The 27,965-nt window shown below is 66.8% G+C and overlaps 1 protein-coding gene across 16 annotated transcripts in view; it reads left to right on the plus strand.

Annotated features, from left to right (window-relative positions):
• Nucleotides 1–1,759: 1,759 nt before the first annotated feature.
• Nucleotides 1,760–27,965, plus strand: part of AGRN (agrin) — a 33,127-nt gene continuing 6,921 nt past the window's right edge. For 8 of the 16 annotated variants that reach the window (XM_082750391.1, XM_082750402.1, XM_082750399.1 and 5 more), the window contains exons 1-23: nucleotides 1,760–2,098; nucleotides 4,233–4,494; nucleotides 16,605–16,652; nucleotides 20,205–20,420; nucleotides 20,586–20,810; nucleotides 20,891–21,115; nucleotides 21,306–21,512; nucleotides 22,611–22,829; nucleotides 22,911–23,105; nucleotides 23,190–23,390; nucleotides 23,473–23,621; nucleotides 23,706–23,811; nucleotides 24,546–24,662; nucleotides 24,745–24,909; nucleotides 25,089–25,232; nucleotides 25,337–25,461; nucleotides 25,539–25,644; nucleotides 25,742–26,074; nucleotides 26,156–26,293; nucleotides 26,732–26,859; nucleotides 26,994–27,108; nucleotides 27,191–27,310; nucleotides 27,420–27,776. In XM_082750391.1, coding sequence (XP_082606517.1) covers nucleotides 1,892–2,098; nucleotides 4,233–4,494; nucleotides 16,605–16,652; nucleotides 20,205–20,420; nucleotides 20,586–20,810; nucleotides 20,891–21,115; nucleotides 21,306–21,512; nucleotides 22,611–22,829; nucleotides 22,911–23,105; nucleotides 23,190–23,390; nucleotides 23,473–23,621; nucleotides 23,706–23,811; nucleotides 24,546–24,662; nucleotides 24,745–24,909; nucleotides 25,089–25,232; nucleotides 25,337–25,461; nucleotides 25,539–25,644; nucleotides 25,742–26,074; nucleotides 26,156–26,293; nucleotides 26,732–26,859; nucleotides 26,994–27,108; nucleotides 27,191–27,310; nucleotides 27,420–27,776 — 4,108 coding nt within the window. In that variant the 5' untranslated portion in view covers nucleotides 1,760–1,891. Of the gene's footprint in view, nucleotides 2,099–4,232; nucleotides 4,495–13,077; nucleotides 13,198–13,503; nucleotides 13,826–15,180; nucleotides 16,001–16,604; nucleotides 16,653–20,204; nucleotides 20,421–20,585; nucleotides 20,811–20,890; nucleotides 21,116–21,305; nucleotides 21,513–22,610; nucleotides 22,830–22,910; nucleotides 23,106–23,189; nucleotides 23,391–23,472; nucleotides 23,622–23,705; nucleotides 23,812–24,545; nucleotides 24,663–24,744; nucleotides 24,910–25,088; nucleotides 25,233–25,336; nucleotides 25,462–25,538; nucleotides 25,645–25,741; nucleotides 26,075–26,155; nucleotides 26,294–26,731; nucleotides 26,860–26,993; nucleotides 27,109–27,190; nucleotides 27,311–27,419; nucleotides 27,777–27,965 lie in introns of those variants that run through there. The other 8 variants (XM_082750406.1, XM_082750397.1, XM_082750398.1 and 5 more) reach the window with 4 other exon arrangements.

Raw genomic sequence — 27,965 nt, forward strand, 5'->3', positions numbered from 1 at the left:
CAGCACCCTGGGGAAGGGGGGAGAGGGTGAGGCCCTAGGCCATGACTGGGTGGGCTGTGAGGCAGGCTCCTCCACACCAAGCAGGGCCTTGGGGCCTCTTGGCCCTCCAGGCCACATCCACCTGCCCTGTCCTGTCTGCATGGGTCTAGGGAAGGTTGAACACTCGCATCACCATGGGGCAAGCTGCTGAATGGAGACTGGTCTCCAACAGACACCCTGGCCTTCGAGGCTTCACCTGGTAGAGAGGCCATGGCCAACAGGAGACGGGCCTCCAGGAATGAGGGGTTCCTCCAGTCCATGTGAAAGAGCTTGTCCTAGACGGGGCACCTAACTTGACAAAGGCTACCCCAGTCTCCACCTGGAATGCTTCTCTCTATACCAATTCCCCAAGAGCTCCAGGGGAGCCAGACGGAGTCAGTCCCAGACACAGGCAAGATGGGGGTGGGGGGGACAGCAGGAGACACTGAACGTACACTTCTTTGGGCTCAAGTCCATGACTCTGGGGACATCCAGACTCAGCTTTCAGACTGGTCAGGGTAATTTGGCGGGAGACCCAGACGCCCCTTTCTGGTCTGTGGGGGTCTGTTTCTAGGCCCAGGGACTTCGATGTCTGGCTTATCTGTGACCAACAGCTGTGCGTACGCGTGTGGGAGCGGTGCTCCCCCGCTTCCCGCTTCTTTGCCACACTACAAGCTAGCGAGTGCGAGCCTGCACCCTTGGAGCGGACGTGGGGTCCTCTCCGGAAGGGCCTCTGCTCGCTCTCACCCGCCGCTTCGGACAGCTGTGGCTGGCTTGGAGGGACGGGGTGTCCCGCAGACCCAGCCCTGGAGGGACAGCAGCGGTCCCCTCTCCCTCCCCCTCGATCTTCAGCGAAGCCAGGCTCTAAGCTGGGCCCTCCGGATCTCCGTTCACCCGGTGCCCAGACCCGCGGGCTGGAGGAGCGCCGGCCGGCGGGCCTGAGGAGGGGGCGTGGCCGGCCGCCGCGGACCCGACGGCGTCTCGGCTGGACGGCAGAGGGAGCCCTCGGCTCTGCGGCGAGGCCCGAGCTGACCCGGGAGCGCGCGGTGGGCGGGCCTGCGCTCCGTCCAGACCAATCACCGCGGCCCCCAGTCCACATTGGTCCCAGCCGGCCGGGGGCGCGGCCTGCTGGGGCCGCCTCCTCCCCCGAACGGGTTGGGGGTCCCGCGCCCGGGCGAGTTTCCGTCCCCAGTTTCCTAAAAGAGGCGGTGGTTCCCCGTCGTGCTCTTCCCGCCGGGGGAGGGGCGAGGGCCTGCACGGCCCGAGGGGCCGTGGGGGTCCCAGGGTCTGGCGGCCCCTTCCCGCGGCCAGGAAGCTCCCGCAGCTCCGGCCGCGGCACAGCCTGGAACCTCTTGGAAGTCCCGTCACGTCGCCTCCAGATTATGCATTAACCCGATTGCAGCCGCATTTCCTGGGCGGGGGAGAGACGTCCGCGCGGACGGGGGAGGGGGCGTCCGTGGGGGTGCGCCGCAGGAGGGCGAGCAACCTCCCCCCCCCGGGCCCGCCCACCCGCCCCTGCCCCGTCCGCCCCTCCGGCCCGGCGAGTCCCACCACCCGCCTCGGCCCGACCCAGCCCGGCCCCTCCCTCCCACCAGCCCGGTCTCCGCCCGGCGCCGCTGTCCCGACGCTTTGTTCGCGGCCGGCGCGGGTCGCGGGGCGCCGGGCGGGCCGGGGACCGGCGCGGGCCGGGGAGCTGGGGTGGGGGGAGGTGGGGAGGCGGGGAGGGGGCGGGGCTGCCCCGGGTCCCGCCCCCGCGCCGCCCGCGCTCCCACCGCCTCCCAGGAGCTGCGTCCTGTCCTGTCTAGTCCCGTTCCCGGCGCGGCCAGGCCCGCGCGCTTGCTCTGGCTGCCTTCCGCCGTCCTCGGCCCGCGCCATGCCCAGCCTGTGGCCGTCCGGCTGGGCCCCGCTGCAGCCGCTCCTGCTGCTCCTGGTGGTGGCCGCGCGCGCCCTGCCCAGCGCCGACGGGACGTGCCCGGAGCGCGCGCTGGAGCGGCGGGAGGAGGAGGCGAACGTGGTGCTCACCGGCACCGTGGAGGAGATTCTCAACGTGGACCCGGTGCAGCACACGTACTCGTGCAAGGTGGGCCCCCGCCGGGACCCTGAGACCCCCCCCCCCAACAAATACCCCTCCTGGAAGCCTGGGCTGAGGGTCTCTTCCCCCGCCATCCCGGACCCCTGCCCCTGAGGCCTTCCCTTCGAGAAGCTGGCCGCCCCACTGAGACCCCCGCCCCAGGCCGTGGGAACGGGCATCAGACGCTCTGCAGCCGCCGCTCCCGCTCCCTTGGCGACCGCCGAGCCCCCGGGTGGGGCGCCGGGTCCCGGAAAACTCGCGAGTGCCTGCGGGAAAGTTCCTGCGGCACCTCTGCAGTCCCGCCTCGCGGCGCCCAGGCCTGGGAGACCCGGTCACGTCGGCCCCCACCCCCACCCCAGGCCCACTACCTTATTGCGGACAAGTGCGCCCCCCCCCCCGCCCCGGGAAACGGGCTACCACACCCCTCCCCATCAGTTAAAGAAAAGGAATGGGGAGGAGGGAACCGACGCCTTCCGCCTGCGGTGAAAGTGGGGATTTGACCTATGGTCAGTGCTGTCACCCCTTCCCAGAGGGCAAGAGGGGGTGTTCAGGAGAGAGAGTGGGGTGCACAGCTAATCTTCCAACCCCGGGATCCTGGGGTGTGGCGCTGCAGTCTAGGTTTGGGGGACAGGAGCAGAGAAGTGGGCGGACCGTTGCTGAGCCTCAAATGTGGGGGGGTGCGGGGACAGGTGCCCCATCCTGCTCCTAGGAGAACCGGATCCCCCTGGCCAAAGAAGAGGGTCCTTGCCTCAGCTGGACTTGGAGCCCCCTGGACTAGGTTTGGTGGTTTTTTGTAGTTTTTTTTCCTCCGCAGAACGTTCCTAGGGAGGGCTCAAGGGGCCCGGCCTGTCCCGGCTCCGTCCCCTAAAACCACCCCCCTGAGCAGAAATCGGATCATTCCTTCTCCATGGAGATGGGGAGCGGTGGCAGCTTCTTTCAGATTGGCCTGTGCGAGCTACAGCTGGGATCCCCCGCCCAGCCCCCTCCCCTCCAGCACTCCGGGGCACTTTGCCAAGTCCCTGCAGGATTTTCCCGACTTCCTCCCGCTGCTCCTGGGTGTGGCTGGGGTGGGGGAGGCAATGAGAGCAGCCCAGCCTCTCCTGGCCGGCTCTCTTCCTTCCAGAGTCTACTCTGTGTCTCAGGTTGGGAGGGGTAAGGGTGGACAGGGCTCACCCCCAGCTGGGCCCCTGGAAGGAGGAGGCACCCGGACAGAAGCTGCGGTCCCAAGGCTCCCAGCAGGGCCCCGGCAGGTGGGCAGGCCACCATTGTCTTTGATCACCCATTCCAGAAGTCTTGGCTTCCCAGAGCCCCTGAAGAAAGGGGTTTCTTCTCACAGAGAGTGTGTGGGCTCCCGTCCCCTGTGCGTATGTCCCCGAGGACATGCCAGCACAGCCTGCAGCTCCCGCAGCCCTTCTGCACCCCCGCCCCCCAGCTGTGGGTGTCTCAGGGCTTGGTTTTTCAGAGCAGGTACCCTCAGGGCCCCAGGAGTGAGAGTGTGCAGGGTGGAGCCACCCTGTGCTGCCCAAACTTGATCTTGTGGTTCCGAGTCGGCCTCTTCTGTGTTCACTGTAGGAGCCTGGCAGCAGGAGGGGTCTTTCACCTCCTGGGGTGTCGGCGGGGGGGGGGGGTGTCTCAGCCCACCCACAGGGCTGCAAAGAGCCAAGCTGGCTCGGAGCCCATTGCCCTGAAACTGCAGGGTCCGTGTTAGGTGCCCCTGGCTGTCGGTGGGTGGGCGGATGGGGAAAGTAGGGCCGTGGAAGCTGGACCCCCTTCCCGTACCCAGCCTGAGCCGAGATGGGTGCTGTGGGAGGCGGCCGGGGTCAGTTGGACCTCGGGGGTGGGAGTACTGCTTCCTGGGAGAGGGTGTGTGTTCCCAGGCTTCCTGTCCTTCTGGGTGACCCTCGCAGGCAGTGGCCTCCCTCGTGTTTGTCTGCTTCCTGTGAGGGGCTGACCCAGAGATCTCCGTCCATCTCTGCCCGGGGTTTGAGCCTACCCTGGACATCAGGCCTGAGCAGCTGAGGTGGGACGAGAAGAAAAAGCCCAGGTGGCCAGTCTGCTGCTCGTCCCTGGACCCTGCGGCCTCATGTCCCCAGTGGAAAGGGGACACTGACAGCTGCCCCCCCTCCCGCCATGTCCACCACAGGTTCGAGTCTGGCGGTACTTGAAGGGCAAAGACATGGTGACCCAAGAGAGCCTGCTTGACGGTGGCAGCAAGGTGGTGATCGGTGGCTTTGGCGACCCCCTCATCTGTGACAACCAGGTGTCCACTGGGGACACCAGGATCTTCTTTGTGAACCCTGCACCCCCCTACCTGTGGCCAGCCCACAAAAATGAGCTGATGCTCAATTCCAGCCTCATGCGCATCACGCTGCGGAACCTGGAGGAAGTGGAGCACTGTGTGGAAGGTATGGGGCCTTGCCAGGGGCGGTGACTGAAGGGCAGGCTTGGAGGAGCTCCGTCACGCCCTGGGGGGCGCAGGAGAGTTGGCTGTAGGCCAGAGCACACGTGTCCTGTGGTCTGACCTCCTTCCTGTCCCCCGATCTCCCAGCTGAGTCCGGCCATCTCCATCTCTGACACTAGTAGGGATTCCCACGGACCAGCCCCCGCCCCACAGTGCCGCTGTCTGCTGTCTTGCAGCCAAGTAAGTCCCCGTCCTGCAAAGGGACAGGCTTCCTTCTCTTCTGCTTCCCCTCCCCCCAAGCTCAGCACCCTCTCCTGGAGGGTCCTTCTCTGAGGGAGAGGCGGGGACCAGGTGCATGTGTTCCTGCAGAAGCCCAAACACCGGTCTGGATGGGTCCCGGATGTGAGCAGACCCCTCAGAGTGGGGCATAGGGGTTGGAGCAGGGGCCGCCCGGCGGTGTGTTCCAAGAGGCCTGTCATTTCTGGAAAGAGGGAGTTTTGTGGCGTGGATACGTCTAGGGGGTTCGAGCGGATGTGGAATCCCCGGAGTCGTCTGCTGTCCACCGAGCGCGCGTCTGCTCTGAGTGGTCCGAGCCCTCCTCCCCCGGCCCAGCCTCAGTGAGGGGAGCTGGAGTCCTGCGACCCGGCTTCCAGGCCCCACCCCCCTTTGCCCCAGGAGAGTCCCAGCTGGGGGCTGAGACCCTTTGCTGGGGAATGTGGCAGGAGAATGTAGGAACTGCCCCTCGCCCCCGCATCCTGTCTGTCCCCTCTTGGCTGCCTGGGAAGGGTTGCACTGGAGGGGGGCGGTGGGGCCGGTGGAAAGAACATTTCCTCCTCGGGCCAGTGGGAAGGGTCTATGACTTCCTTTCCCTGGGAGGCAACTCTGTCCCTCCTGTTGGTTCTTTTGGGAGCAGGGAGGTCCCACATTCTGTCTAGCTTAGGGTGTGGTGCTGGCTTGGTTTTTGTGGGATCCTGGGGTGGTCTGAGAGGGACTGTGCAGGAGTCGGGGCAGCACCTGAAATGGCGAGGCCTGTGGCATTCTGCCCAGCCTCGTCATCTGCTTCTGGGGCTGCTCTGGCGCCCGGAGCCTTACCGTCGCACAGAGAAGCCAGCAGGTCCCTTCCCTACAGTGGCTCAGATGAGGGGTCCCAGACCAGCCCTCACACAGAGCCAGGACTTGAGACCCTGGTCCTGCTCTGGACAGGTCCAGGGGAAGGTAGCCTGGCGATGGCGATCCCTGTGGGAGGCTGGTGCCAAGCTTTGGGGATGTGTCGGGGGCTGTGTGAGGAGAAGCTGGAGAACAGGGGTCAGGGTACAGAGAGTGTCCTCTCCTTGTGAGATAGAGTGAGTGATCAACTCTACAGCTGGGCGCGTCCAGCCTGAGGGTCCGTGACTCAGTCACTGTGGCCTTCTGTGGGGTCAGAGGGCCACCCTGGACAGAACAAGGTTTGGCATCTTGCCAAAGCCTGTTGGACCCACGCCGGTCCCTGGCTCTCGATCTGCCAGGCTGGGCGTGGGGACAGCTAGAAAGGAGGGTGCCCAGGGAGAGCCCCCCAGCCAGGACTGGCTGAGGCCGACCTACTCGGTGCCCTGGGCAGCCGGCGCTCAGGCATTAGGCTAGGACCTGACTCGAGCGCAGGGGCGCCGGTGCTGGACACGCGTGCAGTCATGGCATGAGCTCCCAGGACGGGTGGAGACGTCGGCTCTCCTGGGGTGGGCCTGGGGGTGAGGACAGTCTTGGGGAGAGGACATGCAGAGAAGGGCTAACACCAGGACTGGCTTGGGGCCTTTGCCGGGGAGCCAGTGGCGGGGAGGAGCTCAGTCTCCACTGTGAGGGGGCCAGAGATTTTGAGGTGGGTGACACAGACCTCTGCTTTAAGAGCAGACCAGGTGCCATGGGGAGGGGGCTGGATTCTAGGACAGGGCTGATGTCCCCAGAAGCCCAGGCTGAAGGAGGGCGCCTCCCTGAGGCACGAGGTCCCTGGAGCCAGGGTCTGGCTTGGGGAAGGAACCATTCTGTGCCCCCTTCCCAGGCCGGGTGGGGTGAGAGGAAGCCCCTCTCCCGTTGTGCGGGAGGGAAGGACTCAGACCCCAGCCCAGGACTCCGTCCGTGGCTCTCAGTGAGCCAAGGCCTCACCCTCATGAGGGGTTCAGATGGACAGGACTTGGGCTACGCTGACTCTTCCGCATCTGACTCCGACCCCATTCTGTTCCCAGGGTCTCCATAGTTGTCCCAGCCCCACGGGGCCCAGAGGGAAGCCGGGCAACCCCTCCTCTCTGCAGGTCACCCTGAGACCACAAGGCCCCGCTGCGAGCAGGAGGTCCTTGTCCACGGCACACTTCCCTCCCCAGGCCCCCCCATTCCTAAAGGCCCAGAGTGGCCAAGGCAGGGGGCATGTCTTCCCAGGCCTACCTCCTGGGGTGCACCCTGGGTCTGCTCCCTTCTCACCCCTGCCTGGCGAGGTCCTGAAGGGACGCCTGCCACTGGGCAGCACACACAGCGCCTCCCCTCCAGGCCCGCAGGGTCTTCCTGGCTCTGCAGGTCCTGCCCCTTCCCCAGCCTCAGCCCCCAGGAAGGCTCCGCCCCCATCCTCAAGTCCTCCCCCTCCTCCTCCCGCTGGGGAACCACATTCCTGGCATAACCGAGACAGGTATGTGTCCCTCCCTCTTGGCCACCTTTGGGTGAGGGAGGTCTGACGCCCTGGCTGCGCCCACCAGGAGACCCCCCACCCCTGCCTTGTCAGGGAAGTAGGCAGGCCCCTTCCAGTGCCAGCTGCCCACGCCCTGAGAGCCTGCCCGGGCTGGCAGCTAGGCCAGCATTTCCTCCAGCCTCAGCCACCTTGCTCTGGTCTGGACACTGCCCCCAGCCTCCTACCAGCCTCCCCACCCCGCCCCAGGAGGACTAGTCCTAGCGCTTCTCCTGCAGCCCCCAGAAAGGATGGGGGCCTGGCTGAGGGCCTGGAGCCCTTCACTCCCCACTGGGAGCCAGAAACAGAGAAAGGAAGTGTTGTCTGCCCTCAGCTGGGGCCTGGCACAGGGACGGGGTCAGACTGAGTCTGGCACGGGCCCAGCCCAGCCCTGCCCAGCCCCGGAGGGGGTCCTGGCAGGCCTGATTCGAGGGAGTCGCCTCCCTTCCTCCCGGCCAGGCCAGCTGTCTAGGACCTGAAGGAGGGCCGTGCGGTGGGTCGGGATGGGGAGTCCGGAGGTCCCGGGCTGCCTGACTCCTTTCAGGCCCTGCAGGCCTTGGAGCCCGTGTGGGCGACAGACACCCCTAGGCAGGACCAGCTCCCCACCGTGCGGGGCAGGGAGATGTGCAGGAAGGTACCTGGGCTCTTTGCTCTGTTTTCTGGCATTTCGCTTCCATACCCCCCCCCAATTCCTGCCCTACTGCCCTACTCCCCCCACATTCCTCCCTGCTGAAGTGGGAGGCAGCTTCTCCCTGGTCCCTCTTCTGCCCTCTTCCAGTCTGTGGGTTCTCACCCCACCCCTTTGCAGACCCCGCCCAGTGTCCTCCTGGGCCCCTCCACCAGGCAGGTCAGCCAGGAGGGCTGAGGGGAGGCAGGCCCAGACGGGAGGCAGCCTGCCCCGCTCTCTCCTTGCCTTCACTGGGGGAAGGAGTCTGCCCGGGGGGGGGGGGGGGGGCGTGACCCCCCAGTGTGCTGGCCTGTCCCCACCTGGGGTGTCCTTGGCTGGAAGTCAGGTGCTTCCTGGGCACCTGCTGGCTTCGGCTTTGATTTTGGTGCCTTTGCTGGGGCAGCCCCAGGGGTGGGCTTGGCTGGCTGAAAGCAAAGGGCTTGCTCTCTCCTCACTTCCCTGGGGATGTCTTTCCCTTTGGGCCGGGCCAAGCCAGTAGAAACAGCTCTTGGCTTTTTCCAGACCCCACCCGCCCCCTCATCCCAAGCCCCTGCAGACTGGAAATGGAAAAAAATGTTGTTTTGGAACCGTCCTCCCTCTGTCTTCACTGACCACCCCGAGCTGTGCCGAGCTGTGCCGAGCTGTGCCGCCGAGCCGAGCTGTGGGGGGCAGGACACATCCTGGTGGGGCTGGCTCCGCCCTGGCCACCCCTCTGTGGGGGCTGCGCCCCGCTGCACAGATGAGGAAATGAGAGATCACCTGCTCAGTTCGCTGTCCCCACCCCGCCAGCCCTCACAGGCTGGGGGCCAGGAGGGCAGAGCAAGGCATGGGCTGCCCTGGGGAAGTTAGTGGAACAGGGGCCCCGGCCTCAGGGCCAAGGGTCCGGCACAGCCTCCTCCAGCGCAGTGGCCGGGTGGCCACGTTGCATCCTTCCTGAAGGGTTAATGCCCCAGCCCCATGAGAATCAGAGCCCACTGCCCAGCACCACAGGAGGGTGGAGAACAGGCCTCCTTCCCACCCCCACCCTTTGCCTCTGCCTGGGAGACCCAGGGCAGTCCCCCCCTGTCTCCCCCTCACCCAGCAGTTTCCTCCTGGGGGTAGGGTAGAGAAGGGACCCCCTTATCTGCTCTGCTCTCCTGGCCCTAGCACTCCCCTTGCCCCTGGGACAGGGGCGTCAAGGCTCCCCACTCTGGCCACTGAGGCCTGGTGGGGGCTGGGCTGGGGGCTCTAGGTGCAGTCCCCACGGTAGCCCACATAGTGCTCTACACCCCAGAGTCCCAGGAAGTGCCCACTGGAAAGAGAGGCAGCACCCCAGTGACAGCTACGCTAATGATAGTGACCTGTGAGCCAGGTCGGCGATGGAGGGTCATGTGCCCCCTTCGGTTCTGTACTGGGGCCTGGGGGGGTCATGTTCAAGCCCTAGGCTGTGTTCAGAGTCTGGACGGGGGTGACCTAGGCCTCTGGGGGAGCATCCAGTAGGCAGAGAAGCTTCCCTCCAAGGGGCCTCTCTCCCCGCAGAGCAGATCCAGAGAACTTCCTCTGAGGAAGACCCCCCGCCAGGGTCTGCTTCCCGCTGGACCTGGGAAGGGGAAGATGGCCTCTCCCCTCCCCTCCCCCTCCCTGTCCCCCTCCACCGTCCCCCATGGAGTGGAGGCTCAGGAGAGGGGAGCTTTCTGTCCTCCCAAGCAGCCAGCTGCTTCCAGCTGCAGGGCCGGCACATGTGTGTGCGCACGTGTCTGTGTACATGTGTGCAGGGGTGCCTGTAACCTCAGATGTCCTCCTCTGCACAGGAGGATCGTGGTCAGAGCCCAGCTGGTGGCCTGTGGTTTCTGCCGCCCTTGTGTCCCTGGGCTTGGCCTAGGGCGGGAGCCGCCCCGGGGGCTCTCACTACGGGCTCCTGGCCTCGGCTTGCTGTGGGCTCTCCTGTTCCTGCCGGCTGCCCACCCTGAGACTGGCAGAGGGCTGGGCACCTCCTCCTGCCGGTTCTGCTGCTGGGAGTGACCACGGCGGTTTCCCAACCCTGAGACGAAAGTGCTGTGCTGACAGGACGGAGTCCCTGGGGCTGCTCCGGTGCATGATCTCAGCCTGCGCCTGTGGCACCCTGGTCCGGCGCAGGGCTCTGGGGTGGCATTACAGTCAGGGAGTCGGCGGGCCAGGCCGAGTGCTGGGTCTGTGCAGGCCGAAGGTGGATCTGAGGCGTCCCTGCTCCTCACAAGTCACCGCCCAGCGGCTTTGGGAGAAGCAGGTGGCGCCCTGTGGCTGCGGGAGCAGCTGTGCGTCTGTCCGAGGATGTGAGGGTCCAGTGCACCTCTGGGGACACAGGAGCACAGACCCCTGCCCCAGCCGACTCCTCTTCTGGGGCGGAAGGCCGTGGGGCCAGGTCCCGGTGTCGCTCATCTGCCGGCTCCTGCCTCAGCCACATCCACCCACTCCCACCCAGCTCAGGGTCCACCCGGGAAACGGGCTCACTGGAAGAGGCTGCTGCTGTCCCCTGTGCATAGGCCTGCTCCGGCCGGATGTACTTCTCGGCTTCTCCCGGAAGCCACGTGTGTGCTCTGTGCCGAGGGGTGTAGGCAAAGGGGGAGGGGTGTTCTGGGCAGACCGACAGACAGACAGCTGGAGGTCTAGTGGCTGCAGGGAGCCCCAGGGGTCCGGAGCCTGGGCGCGCGGTGGGGGAGACTGATCTGGAAAACCAGAGGTGACGGCGGAGGCCTGCTGGCTGGGGGAGCAGGCTGGCCGTCACCCGTGGCGCCTGTGCCTTCCCACCGAGGGCAGCACCCTCCATGCCCTGCTCTCCGGCTGGGGGACGCTCTGCCCTCAGACACCTGCCTGTCTTCTGTCCGCACCTCCCCCTCGGGGGTCTCTGTGTCCCTGCCCCTTTGTCTACTGAACCTCTCTGCCTCTCCGAGCCCCAGCAGGTGTCTGCCAGGCCTCACCCTCATGGCCCGTTCAGACCTCAGTGCGGGTGGCTGCGTCCCTCCTGGCCTCCACGGGGTGCCCGGCTCAGCGCAGCCAGGCCTCCTGGTTCTCCAGGCCCTGCCCACACCTCGGTGCCTCCTGGCTCCCCCAGCTCTCTCTTCCTCCCGGAGACAGTGGCGATGGAGAAGCAGGCGGACAGGGGGTGTCCCCAGAAGAGGGCGGAGGGTGTGGACACACATCCGCCCCACTCCATTCCTTCTTTTGCTGAGGGCAACGACTGGCCCCTGTTCCCGTGGCGCCCCCTGGTGGCGACCCCCTGTGTCCTGGCGGGGTCCGGGCCCTGATGTGGCTCCCGGGCCTCAGGAGCTGTGCTCCTGGCTCCTGACCGTCTTGCTCCTTGGCCCCGCTGGCACCACCTGGCAGGCCCCTGGGACTTGGCCGCTGTGTTCATCTGGAAGTTCTCCCCACGCATCTGTGCAACCCCTTCTCCTTATCACCCTGGTCTCTGCCCCCAGGTGACCCCCCCCCCCCCAGGGCAGACCATCCCTCTGACTCAGCGCCCGCCTAGCCTGCACAACACAGGAGCTCAGACAGGCTAGGGAGACAGGGCTGGAGGGACCCTGGCCCCAAGGACTTAGGGACAAGTGTAGAGGCCTGTGGTTAGGCCGCTGGTATCCAAGCATGTGGACTTGCCGAGCCGCTCCTCAGAGCTGCTACGGAATCCCACCACCCTGCCGCGTGGACTCACGGGCAGGAGGGTGAGCCTTGCCTGCTGTCCAGAGGGGTGGGCCCTCAGCCACCAGAGTCAAACACGGCTACCTGCCGGCCTCACCTGAGCTGAGAACAAGAGGCTTGGGCCTGACAGGGCCTCCTTCCCAGTGGCTGGCCCTGGGCCAGCAGCAACATCCCACTGTGAAGTGCCCATTGTCCACCGAGGCCCAGAGGGAATGGAATGCAGCTTGAGGGCAGACACCAGGAGACCGGGGACCAGAGGTGAGGGGCTGCTCTGTCTGACCAGGGCAGCCAGGCCCCTGTGACCCTGGACAAGCTGGGTCGCCTACACCTGAGCGACCCATGGCAGCCACGTTTTCTGTCCTTGTGACGCACACCTCGAGGTCCCCAGGGAATGTGGGACAGACAGACGGGGTGGCTCCGGCCAGGGGAGGCCCAGCATTAGAGGTGTGTGTGGGCATGTGCCCTGGGACCCTGCCGAGGGGAAGGTGGGGCCACTCCACCCTGCCCTTTCCTGGGTAGCTGGGCCCAGGTCCCTCCAGAGTGAGAAAGGGGTCCTCTGCATGAGAAACGGGCCATCAGGTTGCTGGTGGACTGGACCACCAGCCACCACAAGCAGAAGACTGGACCGTCTTCTCCAGACTCCACCCCCCAGCTTCCTTCTCGTGTCCAAAGAAGTACTTGGAGAGGCTTCATGTGTGCACATGCATGTGCTTGGGGGCAAACCCGACGTGTGTCGTGTGGGCGAGGGACAAGGCTCCTGTTCCCTGAAGGCGAGAGCGTGTGTGCGAGCTGCCCAGGGTGCATTCACGCCAGTGAGTGAGGAAGGAGTGCGTAACACCCAGTGCCGACGCAAACCTGGGTGTCCCCATTGTAACCTCTGCGCCGTGCGTGTGCTGTCCCACATGGCTGAGGGGGAGCCCAGAGACCAGAGGCTCGTTTCTGGCCCGGAATACCCTCTGTTCCTTCCAAGGGTATGTGCTGGCGTAGGCTGGTCAGAGCTGAATGATTTTGAGTCTGAAGATCCCAAAATAGCTCTTGGTAGCTGTGTTCCCCTCCCCCTGCTGGGTCTGGGGCCTCAATGGCCCTTTGTCTCTCTGAAGGCGTGGAGTGTGGAGCCCCTGTTAGGGGCTCAGACTCTGACTGAGGCCAGGAAGGACAGGCTGCCTGTTGGCTCCCCTTCCCCCAAGCCAGGCCCTACGGCCCACCCCACTGTGGGCCAGTCTTGCCCCCATGTGAGCCTCTGAAAGCGAGACAATCCTTTGTCAGCCCCCACCGCACCCCAGACTCACACGGGTCCCTAGGCTGAGCCCTCCCACAGCCTGGAGGCTTTATCCCCTTCGTCCTGCAGAGTCTTCCCGTGCTGCTGTGGCCGCAGCAGACGGCACCCGTGTGCTTGGGCATGTGAGCGTTGCCTGGCGTTCGACCCCTGGCACTGTCCCCGGGGCCCTTGCTGAGCCAAGGGATGTGTTTCCTGGGGGACTGCAGTAACAAGTCAGTGGGGAAATGTGTGAACCGCCTGACTTGCCATACCAAGCGTCTGGGCTCTGAGCCAAGCCCTGCCCCAAGAAGATAAAAAGTCAGACCCTGCCCCGGGTGCTCCTGGTCCAGGGCGGCGCCCTGGGGAGCTGCCGGCACTCCGCGTGGTGTGGGCAGTGCCAAGGTCCAGTGAGCTGAGGTAGGGGATGGAGGCACCCCTGAAGGTGAGGCTGACCCGAGGCCAGGGTCTCCTGAGGGGTCCTGCTGCTCTGGGTCCACTGCAGTGTGAGGTGAAGGAAACTTGCCCTTTATTGGTTTTTCCTGCAAAGTTTGAGGAGGTTTGAAGACCTCCGCTGTGGGTGCTGGGGGACCCTGGCAGGATGGTAACCCCGTGTGGGATATGGCCCTAGGGTGCCTGGCCACAGGATGGAAAGGAGTCAAAGCCGATGGGCCTCATGGAACGTGACCCTGGCTGGTGGCAGGCGGCTGCTGGGGCTGAGGAAGTGGGAGGGGGCAGGAGGTTGGGGGGAGTGTGGAGCAACCTCCTGACCAGGAACTGGGGGGAGCTCTCGGGATGTGTGTGTGACACAACTGGACGCAGCATAGGATGGAGGGGCCCGTTGGAGGCTTGGCGGGAGTTGAGCACCAAGGTGTCCGTTTGTGCCCTGGGGTGGTGTCGCTGCACTAGAAGGGCTTGTGCCGGGGGAGAGGGGCTGTGCTCAGTGCTTGTCTCCAGACGTGGACTGAGATGAGACCTCCAAGTGACCGGGGTGGCAAGGGTGGCTGTCTGGCTGAAAGGGGGAGCTGCTGACCACATGGGCGGACACCCCTCCTGAGGCCTGAGCGCAGCGTGTAAGTCTGAGGGAGTGGGCAGCCGTGTGTCTGTTGTGTGTGGGCCTGTGGGTAGATGAGTGTGACTGAGCATGGATGGCGTGGGGGGCAGTGGTGCAATTAAAGTCTTTCTGCAGGGCTGGGGAGTTGGTCAGCAGCCCTTGGATGGAACTGACCAGAAGGGGTCCTGGGCTGGGGTGGGTGGGTCCTGACCCCAAGGAGAAGAGGGATCCTCTGTGCCTTGGGGGCCAAGCTTCCTCTTCCTGTCTCTCCAGAAAGGGCTAGCCGACCCAGAGGGACAGCCAGAGGTCACTGCAGGGCCTCGAAGGCCTGGGACCAGGTCCAGGCTAGTCCAAGAGGCCAGACGTGGTAGGGGTGGCGGTAGCGCTTAGGGGTCCCTCCCCAAAGGACTGTGGGCAGTGGCGGCATGGGGGTGCAGGGGAACGAAGGGTTAGTCCTAGAGATGGCCACCTATCGGATTCCGGCTGCGGAGGGTGGGCGTGACCGGTGTGGATGATGGGGACGGTGGCCTTACCCCCAGGCGGGCAGGAGCTAGGAAAGGGGCGTCCTCAGGCGGCCGACGTGGAGAGGCCTGACTTGGGGCGGGCCCCCCCGCCCCGCGCCCCGGCCCGGCTGTGACGTCACGACCCGGCCGCTCGCTGGTGGCCTCCGGGGGGCGCTCCAGGCCCGCGGGACCCGGCCCGGAGGCCCGCGACTATATACATAATGATGCTCGACCAGGAGCTCATTTGCATGTTCCGCTCTCCGTCCCCGAGGGGAGGCGGGCAGGACGCGGGCGGTTTGAGGTGTTGCGGGCAGTTCCCGGGTGCGGGTGGGCCTGAGTCGCCACCCCCTCCTCCTCCTCCGCCCTCGGTGCTGGACCCGGCGCGCTCACCACCTGTGTGCGCACCTGGGGCCCCTCCCCCACAGGCCACCGCCAGGGCGGGGCCGGCGCGGGCACCTACGGGGGCGCGCGCACGCGAGCGCGCGCACACCGCAGCCGCCTATGGAGTCCTGCACGCGGGCGCGAGCCCCCCTGCGGGGAGCCGGCGTGACCCTCCCGCCCCGCGCCGCGGCCTCGGCCGCCGACCCGCTCCCTCCCACCCGGCTCTGCAGCGGGGGGCGCCGCAGGGGACCCGCCCCGCTCCTGACCCCGCCCCGCCCCTTCTCCCTCCGCCCACCCCGCCCCTAGCCCCCCCACCCCGCCCCGGCACCTGCCTCCTACCTCCCCCCCCCCCTCCCGGCTCCGCGCCCACCGTCCCCGCGACCCCTGCTCTTTCCCCGGCCCCGGCTCCCACCTCGCCCCCCACCCCCCACCCCTGCTGCTGCCCCCGCCTGCGCCCGCGTCCCCTTTTGTGCCGCCGCCCTGCCGTCCTCTTCCGCCCGGTCCCCTGCGCCGCGAGCCCCGACTCCCCGCGGACAGCGGGGTCCCCGGGGGCGGCTTCCTTTGTCTCGGCTCCCGCCCTCCTTCCGCGGCGCCCCTCGCCCCTCGCTCACCGCCTCAGCCCCGGCGAGGGCGACGCGAGCTGGCGCTGCTCGGCCGGAGGCGGGAGCCGAGGCGCGGCCCTCCGAGGCCCTTTCTTCTCCGCTCGCCGGCGCGCGCCTCCTGCTCGCCGGCGTCGCCGCTCCGGTCTCGGCCGGGGCTGCAGACCCTCGCGCCCGGCACCGCGCCGCCGGGGCCCCTCGGGCCGGCGCCTCCCGGGAAGCCGGCCGGGCGGGGACGCGGGCTCCAGGAAGACCGAGCGCGGCCGGAGCCCTGCGGACGGCTGCCGGCTCCCGCGGCTACCGGCTGGTGGACGCCAGGGCTGGCCGCGGGCCGGTCCCAGCTTCTCTTCCTTCGGAGAACCCTGCCCACCGCCCGTGATGAGCCTCGAGGGCCACGCGGGGTCCCGCGGCTCTCCGGGCAGGGACCGCACTGAACTTTGAGCGCACGGCTGCTGTCAGCTGCCCCGGGGGTCCCAGCATGGGGGGAGTTGCCCCGGAGAGGCCCAAGGGCGCCCCTTGAGGAGCCCCCACACCCTGAGCGTGGGGACTGAGAACCCAGGGCCATGCCTCCGCTGCCTCTGGAGCGGGACCCGCGGCAGCAGCGCGGGGTCTCCCTGCTGGTGCGCTATTTCATGATCCCCTGCAACGTCTGCCTGATCCTGCTGGCCACTTCCACGCTGGGCTTCGCTGTCCTGCTTTTCCTCAACAACTGTACGTGGTTGCGGGCATGGCCACCCCGGGCCAGGCTCGTGTGAGCCTCCTGCTGGCTGAGGTGGCTTGCCTCCGCCACCGGCCTGACTGGGGGACAGGCAGGGTCACACAGAGGCTACTGGCGGAGACGGGACTCACAGGGGCCACCTGCATCTTCTGAGACAGGATGGGCCGTTCTTGGGATCCCTTGGCCCCATGAAGCTTCTCCGTGGGCTCGTGGGGGCCTGAGCTGCAGAGACAACCTGCTCTGGGAGGCAGGAGCCGCTGCGGGCACTGCACTGGGAGCTTTGGCCGGGCCTGGGGCTGGGCTCAGCTGGGGGGGGGGGGTGTGGCTGCCCACAGCGCTGTTGTTGGGGCCCCCAGGTGCCGGGTCACAAGCCTACAGCTGGAAGGCAGAGAAGAGCAAGGACCTCTGCTTCGACCCCCCACAGGCTTTGGCCAGTCCTCGGGGCTCAGAATGGAGCCAGGGAAGGGAGGGGGTGGGTGCTAGTACAGGGGGGAGGTCTGGGAGGGCAGAGGTGGCCCCTCCAGACTGGGCAAAGGGACAGGCTATGGGAAGGCCTGCTCAGAGAGAACTAACTCAGATATTTGGGTTCTTTTTCAGACAAACCTGGGACCCACTTCACACCAGCGTCCCCGGTGCCTCTGGATGGTGAGTTGAGTGGGGGCCTCAGTTGGTGACAGGCTGTACTTGGGAGACAGAGCCTGGGGTGGGGCAGTAGCACTCTTTGGGGTCAGGGCCCATTGCTGGGGTAGGCACACCAGACGTATTAGGTGTATTTGGAGCAGAGAGGGGGAGACAGGCCTGAACCTAAGGGCCCAGACACTCTGCGGCCAGCCTCGGAGAGGAGGCTGGATGACGGACCCTGGGTCCTTCCTGGAATGTCCACAGTAGTGGGCAAGTAGAGGGCGTGTGGGGTCCCTGGGCCTGGGCCTGGCCCTGTGTTGGCCATGGACCAACACACACAAGCATGGCTCCAACTGCTTTGGGCCTTGGCCTTCTTGGCCAAAACACTGGGACTAAGTCCGGGGGTCTGCAAGCTGTAAGATGGGTCAGACAGTGTGTTCGGGGGAGGAGCGGGGGGTCATGAAGGACCAGCGACCAAGGAGGGTTTGGAGAGCCTGTCCCTGGACTGAACAGCCTGGGGTTAGCTTTCTTGACCCTCCCTGAGGGGCCTGCTAGTCTGTGGGCCACCGTAATTAAGGTAATGTGAGGGGGCAGGGGGTGAAGCCATTAGGGCCACAGGAAAGGGCAGCTTGGGGTTCTCGCCTTGGGAGGGGACAGTGAGAGCTTCCAGGTTTGTGCTCAGTGCCTGGGCCCCCTGCTGGGTGGGTACCTGCCCGAGTTCACTGAAGTCCCTTATCGAAGGCAGTCCGTATATGGGATAGGGGCTCCAGTGGGCTGGGAGCTGGCGACCAGACTGAGTCTCCCACAGGCTGCGGGCGAGAGGCGTGGGGCTGTCTGGGTTTAAACACCGTCCTCAGGCTCCTCTCCCGAAGCTGAAAGCCTGGTGCATCTCCTTTGCTTGACACACACCCCGGTCTTTCCTACAGAGGCTCGCGCGGGCCCCCATACCCACATCCTGATGCTGCAGCACACTTGGGGACAGCTCCATGCCATGGCTGTCACCCTCCCTCGTAGGCATACACACTGTGTACTTGGGGCCATGGGCAGGGCTCAGGACGCCCATTCCATCCCCCAGCTCACCCGAGACCAGGAGGGGAGGTAAACATACCCACTCCACCCGGTGGCTTTAAAAAGCCACTGCCGCCTCCAGCCTGGCGCAGGGCACGGGCCCCGGGCACGCAGGGAGCAAGACCGCACAGGGGAGCCCAGTGGCCAGAGAGCCTCCGTGGGCGTGGGAGCTGGGCAGGTGTGGCAGAGCGCAGGGCTCACGGGCACGTGGGTGCTCTCTGTGCGTTTGTGAGGGCAGCTTGCATGATGAGGAAGGGCTTGGACAGGTGTGGGGCTAGTGTTTCTGGTCTCCTGCCCCCAGTGCCTCGCCTTGCAGTCCGCCTTCCATATGTCCGACCCAGTGCCCTGGGCTTACTTTCCGTAGGTTAGCTGTTGTCCTCGTCACCGCCCTCCCCTAGTTACTGTTCTGCGGGGGACAAAGCAGAACCCTGGGCTGTGGAGGGAGAGGGCGGGTCTCGGTGGGCAAGGGACATGCTAGTCATCCAGGAGCGGATGTCCTTGTCCGAGGGACTGGGGTCTGGGGAGGGGTCTGGCCGGACCGAGGTGAGAAGAGGGGGAGACAGGCCTGAACCCAAGGGCACAGACACTCTGCAGCCAGCTCCGGAGCCTGAAGTTCAATGAGAGAAGGACCGAGTTTTTGGCCATGGGCTCAGAACTCTGGGGAGACCTTGGTCAGCAGGTCCCATTGAAGCCAGTCAGAGCAGTCAGCTGGACATCAGCAAGTGCCTGTGAGCTTGGCCCGGGGGTCCTGAGGGCCTTGGTGAGGAGGAGGAGGAGAAAGTGCTAGGGGAGAGTGGTGGGAAGAGGCCTCGCAGCCTTTGAGCTGGGCTTGAGCCAGGAGGGGAGGCCAGTGAAGCGACGGTTCTCCTTCCTGCCGTTACAGTAAGGGCAGCTGGAGCGTGCCCTGGGGTCCTGCAGGTCCCGCAGAGTGAGCCTCACGATAACCCTGGGAAGTAGGTCCCACTGTCCCCATTCACAGCAAGAGGTGCGCAGGCGTGATAACTTGCCCAGTCTCGGGGCCGGTGACGCAGCGGCGGTCGTGGGGCTCTGGGGTCCGCAGGGTGGGGCACACAGGTGCGACTGTGGGGTCGCCGTGGCAACCGCTAGCTCCAGCCCCTTTTGGGGCCCTGGCCTCCCCAGAAGAGAGGTGCTTTCTCCCTCCTGCCCTACTTCCGGAGCCTGCTGGGAGGCGACGGTGGGGCACCCCACCCACCCTGTCCACCATAACCATCGTTAGGCCCAATGAAACATAGACGCAGAGGCTGGCACCTGGGACAGGCCCGCACACCTGGGGTCGCCGTGGGGGCAGGAGTTCTGAGCACTGGAGTGAGCCTGCCTCTCTTCCGGAGGGGCCGTCCCTGACAGCTCGGGTTTCACGACTCGGGTCCCTCACCGTGGCGGTCAGGGCAGCCACTTCCTTGGGATGTGCTGGCACTTTGTCACCAGAGAGTCAGGAACTAAAATGTTGAAAGAGGAAAAGGACAGGTCAGCAGAGGCCCTGTGCTCAGCCTCCTGGAGGAGGTCGCTGGGGAGCGAGGTAGGGCCGCAGGCGGGGGGGGGGGAATGAGGACATGGACTGAGTGGGGGGATGGTAGATGGGGAGGTGCAGGCCTGTGAGTGCCCGAGGGGCCTCAGAGAGGGGCCCCACCGGCTTTCCTCTGGGAAGACCTAGGAGGGCTGGAGGACCAGGAACCTTCCAGAAGGCCACATCAAGAAAGCCACAGCTGAGGGACCTGGGGGAGGGCAGAAGTGAGGGGCCAGGCAGAGAAAGGCCCAGGAGGCCCGGCCACACAGAAGAGCTGTGGGAAGAAAAGAGGAACATGGAGGGAGGCCTGGGTTAGGGCGCCAAGGAGGGGCGCAGAGCCAGAGGTGGAGCCTGTGGCCTGACTCCGAGCCTGTCTACTCTTCAGCAGTCTGACCTCAGAGCAGAGGTGGGGGTGCTGGGGCTGCTGTTGGGGCCGGAGCAGCTCCCAGGAGGGGGCCAGGGCTATGAGGGTCTAGGTCAGGAGTCAGCCGAGGGCCTTTGATTCTGGTGTGAGGAGAGGGTGGGCTCCTGAGCAAGGTGGGGCCGATTCCCTGCCGTGGAGCTGGTCTGGGGGTTTGTGTCTCGCACTGCCGCATGTGGGGCTCCCGGTGATGGGGGTGCTACCGGAAGGTCTGGAAGGTGCCGCCCGTCCACAGCAGAGAAGCTTCTACCCCAGGGAAAAGCTCTGGGGTGGGTGGGGCTTGAGAGGGGAAGGGCCAGGCCCCGTCAGGGTACATGAGCGCGTGTGGACGTGGGGTGTGTGTTCCTGGTCAGCACCCAGCCCAGAATGTGTGGACACGCATGGCACGGGCGGAGGTGTCTGTGGGGGTTCTGAACAAATACACTGAGTGCATCTTGAGGTCTCCACAGGCATGTGGACACTGCAGGTGTGCATGGGTGCCCCGGGCCAGGGCAGAAGGTGTGCACAGGGCAGCAGACCTGGGGGCAGGGCTCTGACGTTGCTTCTCCTGCCCTGCCCCCAGTGTGCCGAGGAATGTTGTGCGGCTTCGGCGCCGTGTGCGAGCCCAGTGCAGAGGGCTCAGGCCGAGCGTCCTGCGTGTGCAAGAAGAGCGCCTGTCCCGCGGTGGTGGCGCCCGTGTGCGGCTCCGATGCCTCCACCTACAGCAACGAGTGTGAGCTGCAGCGGGCCCAGTGCAGTCAGCAGCGCCGCATCCGCCTGCTCAGCCGCGGGCCCTGCGGTGAGTGTGCGTCCCAGGCCGGCTCCCTGGAGGTGGCAGGGACGTCTTCGGGACACCCAGGGCTTAGCCATAGGCCCTGCGGTGAGTGCCCGCCTCGGGTGGGCTCCCTGGAGGCCATGGCGATGGCCTTGTGAACCACCCCCCCACCCCCCACCCCCGCCGCAGGGTCCCGGGATCCCTGCGCCAACGTGACCTGCAGCTTCGGCAGCACCTGTGTGCGCTCAGCAGACGGGCAGACAGCCTCGTGCCTGTGCCCCGCCGCCTGCCAGGGGCCCCCCGACGGCCCGGTGTGCGGCAGCGACGGTGCCGACTACCCCAGCCATTGCCGCCTCCTGCTCCACGCGTGCACCCGTCAGGAGAACATCTTCAAGAAGTTCGATGGCCCTTGCGGTGAGCCCCGTCCCTGAGCGCGAGGCCTGCCTTCTGCATGCGCGCGCCCACGCTCTGACCTGTGCCTTCCCGCCTTCTAGACCCCTGCCAGGGCGCCCGCAGCGACCCGAGCCGCATCTGCCGCGTGAACCCACGCACACGGCGCCCGGAGCTGCTCCTGCGGCTGGAGAGCTGTCCTCCCCGGCTAGAGCCCGTGTGCGGGGATGACGGTGTCACCTACGACAACGAGTGCGTCATGGGCCGCACAGGAGCGGCCCGTGGTCTCCTCCTCCAGAAAGTGCGCTCTGGCCAGTGCCAGCCTCAAGGTGGGGAGACCTGGGGGAGGGCCCAGCCTGGCCCCTCCGTGTGCCCTCTGGCCCTGCCTGTCCTCACCCGCTGCTGCACCCCTCCCTGGTGCCCACTAGCCACCCCTACGCCCGTGGATCCCTTGCACGTCCGGAGGTGGGGGCTGACGTGGCCCCCCGGGCTGTCTGATCTCCTTTCTTCACGCCCCAGACCGGTGCCCAGACGTGTGCAGGTTTGGTGCCGTGTGCTTGTCCCGCCGGGGCCGCCCCCGCTGCTCCTGCGACCGTGTCGTCTGTGATGGGGCTTACAGACCCGTGTGTGCGCGCGACGGGCACACGTATGACAACGACTGCCGGCGCCAGCAGGCTGAGTGTCGGCAGCAGCGCCTCATCCCTGCCAAGCACCAGGGCCCGTGCGGTGAGCAGCAGGGGTGCGGCCCACACTGAGAATGGGCGGGTCCCGTGTTGGTCCCCGGGGCCTGTCATCACCTACCATCTCCATCCCGAGTCATGCTCCTCCTGGGGTCCTGGGGGAGGCCCGGCGGGGCTGGCGTCTGTCAGTGGGCTCTGGGTCAGGGGGTTCTGCGGGGGGGGTGCCTGGAGCCCCCGGGGTTGGGGGTAAGTGGGCAGAGGCAGGCCTCTTGGGTCAGGCTCCCTCGTGCTCCCGTGAGGCCATCGTGCCCCATCCCCCTGCAGACCCCCGGGGGCCCCCACTGTGGGGACACCAGTGCTCCCGCAGAGGCAGAGTCTCTGGCTCCGTGCGGGGGTGGGGGCGAGCAGCAGGCAGTGGGGACGGCGTTATCCTGCGTCCGCGGGGGCTGCTGGGGCTCTGCCGACCCCCCACTGTGTCCGTCGGTCGGTCTGTCTGTCTGTCCGCTCTCTCTCTCCGCCTCGGTATTTTCTTCTCGGTCCTTTCCCTGTCTGCCCCGCCTCTTGTGTCTTCCAGCCTGACCTGCTGGCAGGATGACGTACGGCGCCTGCCGCCAGGAGCCCACAGCCCGAGGTCTGCCCCCGGCTCAGCAGGGGGGGTGGCTTGCTGCTGCCTGGCCTTGTGGTTCTCAGAGCAAGTGGACAGACACCTCCTCCCCTTTGTGTCCCTGGGTGTGACTGTGGGCTGCAGACACTCCCCCCCACGGAGGAAAGAGGGAAAGAGCCCCCCCCCCGCACAGACGAGCGTCCCCAGTCTGCTGGTGGCTAGTAGTCAGTAGCTCAGGTGTCCGCATAAGCCTGGCCCTCCCCCCACCCACCATAGGCAGTCAGGGAGCTCCTGTGTCTTGGGGGCAGCCCTCCCCATACTCCAGCAGGGGGCTGAGGCTGTTTGGGTCTGCGTCCCTGTCTGCATCTGTCCTGTGTCTGTCCCTGTCTCTGCTGTGTCCCGAGCGTCTGGCTCTTCTCCCCGTGCACTCTCCCTCCACTGTCCCCACCCTGGGAGCAGGTCTGCTGCGTGGAGCTGGGGGCTTTGTGCGGGAGCCCGGGGGAGCAGGAGGACCTCACTGGCTGCCCGTGCTCTCCCCAGATCAACCCCTGTCCCCATGCCTTGGGGTGCACTGCCCATTTGGGGCATCATGTGTTGTGAAGAACGGTGAAGCGGAGTGTGTGTGCCAGCAGGCGTGTCCGGGCATCTACGACCCCGTGTGTGGCACTGACGGGGTCACGTATGGCAGCACGTGTGAGCTGGAAGCCACGGCCTGCACCCTTGGACGGGAGATCCGTGTGGCTCGCCGAGGACCCTGTGGTCAGTGGTGGGCAGGTGAAGTTGGCTGGGAGTGGGGGGTGGGGCATCCCGGTTGCCGTGGTGATGGGGCCTCTTCCTCAGACCGCTGTGGGCAGTGCCGCTTCGGAGCTCTGTGCGAGGCTGAGACTGGGCGCTGCGTGTGCCCCTCCGAGTGCGTGGCCTTGGCGCAGCCTGTGTGCGGTTCCGACGGGCACACGTACGCGAGCGAGTGTGAGCTGCACGTCCACGCCTGCACACACCAGATCAGCCTGCACGTGGTCTCAGCAGGACACTGCCGTGAGTGGGGCTGTGGGGGCGGGCAGGCTGGGGTCTGGGGTGCCCCTCGGCCGGGCTGACCCCCGCCCGGTCCCGCCCGTGCAGAGACCTGCGGAGACGAGGTGTGTGCTTTCGGGGCGGTGTGCTTGGCGGGGCGATGTGTGTGCCCCCAGTGCGAGCAGCCCCCACCTGGTCCCGTGTGCGGCAGCGACGGTGTCACCTACGACAGTGCATGTCATCTCCGAGAGGCCGCCTGTCAGCAGCAGACCCAGATCGAGGAGGCCCGGGCGGGGCCCTGTGAGCAGGGTAGGCGCGGGGACCGACCTGCCTGGGCTGCCGCACGTGGGCCTCCAACAGGCCGCGCGGGTGACCCAGCTCCTCCCCGCAGCGGAGTGCGGCTCTGGAGGCTCTGGCTCTGGGGAGGACGGCGAGTGTGAGCAGGAGCTTTGCCGGCAGCACGGCGGCGTCTGGGACGAGGACTCGGAAGATGGGCCCTGCGTCTGCGACTTCAGCTGCCACAGCGTCCTGAGGAGCCCGGTGAGGCCCCCCTCCCCCCACCCCGGCTCTGGGCGGGCAGCAGGCGGCTGGCTGTGGCCACCCACGCCAACACCACCCCTCCAGGTCTGCGGCTCAGACGGGGTCACTTACGGCACCGAGTGTGAGCTGAAGAAGGCCAGGTGCGAGGCGCAGCGAGCACTGTATGTCACGGCTCAGGGCGCCTGCCGCGGTGAGTGGACCTGCAGGGCCCGGCAGGCGTGCGTGCGTCTGTGCCGTGGCCTTTGTGTTCCCAGCTGTGTGCACGCAGGTGTGCAGTACGTGTCCGTGTGGACACTGCGTGAGGGGCACGGAGGCACAGAGTGTTCGGGGGTGCGACGTTGGTGAGTGTTCGTCTGTGCGTGTGGGTGTAAGTGCCACGTAGTCAGCGGTCCTGCCCTGAGAACCTGCCGTCTGCGCCCGGGCGGGGCTCCGTGGGGGGTGGGGGGGAGGCCTTCCCGCCGCAGGGGGGAGACGGGCGGGGCTCCGGTAAATACATTTACTGTGTTTTCACGTGTGCACAAGTGCCTGTGTGTGTGTAGACTTACGTATGCACAGGTGTGTGTCCGCACGTGTGTGTTGGATGTGTGCAGTGTGGGAGGAACGTGGCCATGTGTGCGTGTGCATGTGCGTTTGTGAAAACATGCAAGCCTAAGCAGGCTCGGTTCTGGCTGTGGGTCTGTGCGTGGCGGCACGTCCCTGACCTTCGGGTGTCCTGCGTGCTTTCGGTGCTGTGCATACAGGTGGGTTTGTGTAAGTGGCGTGGCTTCCTCACCTGTGACCCGAGCTCCAGGCACCCAGGCCCTGGTGGCAGGTGGCTTCCGGAGGGCTGAGTGGGGGCAGCCGAGGAGACCGAGGTGCTGTGGCCAGGCCCACAGTGGACACGTGGCCATGCCTGCCATCTGAGCCCTCTGCCTCTCCCTGCAGGCCCCACCTTGGCCCCGCTGCCCCCCGCGGCCCCCCCACACTGCACCCAGACTCCCTACGGCTGCTGCCAGGACAACGCCACGGCGGCCCGGGGTGTGGGCCTGGCTGGCTGCCCCAGTGAGTACGCCTGCCCAGCCCCACCCCAGAGCTGCGCGGGGCCACAGGGCCACGGTGACCACAGCCTGCCCTGGCCTTGCAGGTTCCTGCCACTGCAACCCACATGGCTCCTACGGTGGCACCTGTGACCCAGCCACGGGTCAGTGCTCCTGCCGCCCGGGTGTTGGGGGCCTCAAGTGTGACCGCTGTGAACCCGGCTTCTGGAACTTCCGTGGCATCGTCACTGACGGCCGGAGCGGCTGCACCCGTGAGTGACGGGCAGTGGTCAGTCCCCAGCCAAGCGCTCCCACCTGTGTGTCCTGTCCCTGTGCTCCGCGCCTCACTGCTCAGACCCCGGCCTGACCCACACCAGGCAGGCACGGGGCCAGGCTCTGGCGCCAGGGAGGAGAGCAGGCGCAGACCTCGGGTTCCTTCCCCGGCCCTCAGCCTGCAGCTGTGACCCCCGGGGAGCCGTGCGGGACGACTGTGAGCAGATGACTGGGCTGTGCTCCTGTAAGCCTGGGGTGGCCGGACCCAAGTGCGGGCAGTGTCCAGATGGCCACGCCCTGGGCCCCGGTGGCTGCGAATCAGGTGAGGGCCAAGCCTGGCACTGACCTTGTCTCCCCGTGACTGGGGTGGGGCCATCGTAGGGGCAAGGCCTCCTGAGCCGGCAGCGTCTCCCGTGTCTGCCTCAGACTCCTTGGCACCCGAGACGTGTGCTGAGATGCGCTGTGAGTTTGGGGCGTCCTGCGTGGAGGAAGCTGGCTCCGCCCGCTGCGTGTGCCCAACATCCACCTGTCCAGAGGCCAGTGCTACCAAGGTGAGGGCTGGGGCACGTAGAGGGCATGGGGGGCGGGGAGGGGCCTTCCATCGCAGCATCCTTGCCCTGTGCCATAGGTCTGCGGGTCAGATGGAGTGACCTACGGCAACGAATGCCAGCTGAGGACCATTGCCTGCCGCCAGGGCGTGGTTATCTCCGTCCGGAGCCTCGGCCCGTGTCAGGGTAAGGCCCCACTCTCCACCTCGAACGGACCGAGAAGGCCCGGCTCAGGGCTGACCGCCTGCCCTGGGCCTCCACTCAGACTCTGTTCCTCCCACAGAGTCTGTCGCTCTCGGTGGCCGCCCGACCCCTGTACCCGTGGCTGCATCAGGGCCCAACCTGAGCATGGCACTGCCTTTCCCCCCGAGTGCCCCATCCCTGGCGCCCACCAGGACCCCCCACAGCCAGCCCACTCCTCAGCCCTCGCCAGGACCTCGGACCACGGCCAGCATGCCCAGGACTACCACGAGGCCCATGCTGACCATGCCCCCCACAGCCTCCACTCCAGCAGCCAAGCTCGCCACGTCTGCCTTCGGCGAGTCTGGCAGTGCTGACGGGAGCGGCGACGAGGGGCTGAGTGGCGACCTGGAGGCCAGTGGGGCTGGCTCAGGGGGTGAGCACGGGCTCAAGGACGCAGGGGAACGGGGCCCGGGAGGGCTACCTCCAGGGCCAGGCTCAGACTGTACCTCCTCAGGACTCGAGCCCCCAGAAGGTGGTAGCGCCGTGACCCCTGGGCCACCCATGGAGAGGGCTTCTTGCTACAACTCCCCTTTGGGCTGCTGTTCGGATGGCAAGACACCCTCGCTGGACGCAGAGGGTTCCAACTGTCCCGGTGAGTGGGTGGCCGGGGGCTGGGGTTCAGCGTGACCTGTGGCCGGACACGGCCAGGAATGCTGTCTCCCCTGCCAGGCAGGAGGCCTGCCCGCAGGTGGGCACTCAGGGTGTACAGTCTTCGGATTTGGGGACACACGTGTGCGTGGTCTTGGACGCAGCTCAGGCATGTACACGTGTGGTCTCGGCCCCCACACACACGTGGGTGCCCAGGACCCTGCAGCTAACGTGTCTTTCCTGTTGCAAGCCGGCCTGGAGCACTGCTCCAAGAAGTCCGCCCGGTAACTGGCGCCAGCCCCGCCCCCGAGACCCCACTAACCTCACGACCATCTGACTAACCTGCCGGCACCCCATGTGGCTTGCTGCTGGGGTCCGCGCCCGTGGCCCACCCAGCAGCCAGGCTGGTCCCAGCAGGGCCTCACTGCCACCTCCCCCACAGCCACCAGGGCCTTCCAGGGTGTACTGGAACTCGAGGGGGTCGAGGGGCAGGAGCTGTTCTACACACCGGAGATGGCTGACCCCAAGTCGGAGCTCTTCGGGGAGACCGCTAGGAGCATCGAGAGCGCAGTACGTGCAGGGGCGCGGCCCTGCCCCGCCTCTAGCTTCCCTCCCAGGACGCACCCAGAGAGGTGCTGGAATAGGCGGCCGGACAGTCCGGCCTGGGCAGCTCCCCAGAGCCCTCCCCCACTGCCCACCCACAGCTGGACGACCTCTTCCGGAACTCCGACGTGAAGAAGGACTTCCGAAGCGTCCGCCTACGGGACCTGGGGCCCGGCAGCTCCGTCCGAGCCGTCGTGGACGTGCACTTTGACCCTGGTGAGGCCCTGTCCCGGCCCCTCCCAGGAGGTGGGCGGGTTTGCCTAGGGTTCTCCCATGCTCCTTGTCCCCTCCTTCTCAGCCACGACCTTTAGGGCATCCGACGTGGCCCAGGCCCTGCTCCGGCAGATACAGGCGTCCCGGCGCCGGTCCCTGGGGGTGAGGCGCCCGCTGCAGGAGCACGTGCGCTTCCTGGACTTCGGTGAGGGCCGCCGCCCACCCAGCCCCTCCCCACTTCCCTGGGACCCTCCCCCCTGCCGGCCCTCCCAGGGCTCTGCTCTCGGGGGTCCTGACGGTCCTTCTGCCCTCAGACTGGTTTCCCGCATTCTTCCTGGGAGCCACCACAGGAGCCACGGTGGCCACAGCCACGGCCAGAGCCACCACCATGGTCCACCTGCCTTCTGCTGTGACCCAGCGGGCCCTGTCCCCCAGTCACACCAGCCAGCCTGCTGACAGGACCACAGCCCTGCCCACCACACGCCAGCCACCCACCACTGCCCCCCGTCGCGTGCCTGGACGCCGGCCCTTGCCCTCAGGCACCCAGCAGCCGCTGAAGCCCTGTGACTCCCAGCCCTGCCTCCACGGGGGAACCTGCCAGGACCAGGGCCCTGGCGGCAGCTTCACCTGCAGCTGCCCGGAGGGCAGGAGGGGCGCCGTCTGTGAGAAGGGTAAAGACCACCCATGCTGGAGAGAGGCAGGGAGGCAGAGGGAGGGCTGGCAAGCGTTGGGGCCGGGCCAAGCCACAGGTGGGAGTTGGGGGCCAGGCCGAGGGGGCCCAGGTTGGGGTGATGGGGCTGGGGCCAGCCTGGGGACTCAGGGCTGGGGCAGAGCACCGAGGGGGCGGGGGTCCTACGTGC

The sequence above is a fragment of the Mustela nivalis genome, assembly GCF_964662115.1.
Source record: "Mustela nivalis genome assembly, contig: HAP1_SCAFFOLD_1032, whole genome shotgun sequence".
Lineage (NCBI taxonomy): Eukaryota > Metazoa > Chordata > Mammalia > Carnivora > Mustelidae > Mustela > Mustela nivalis.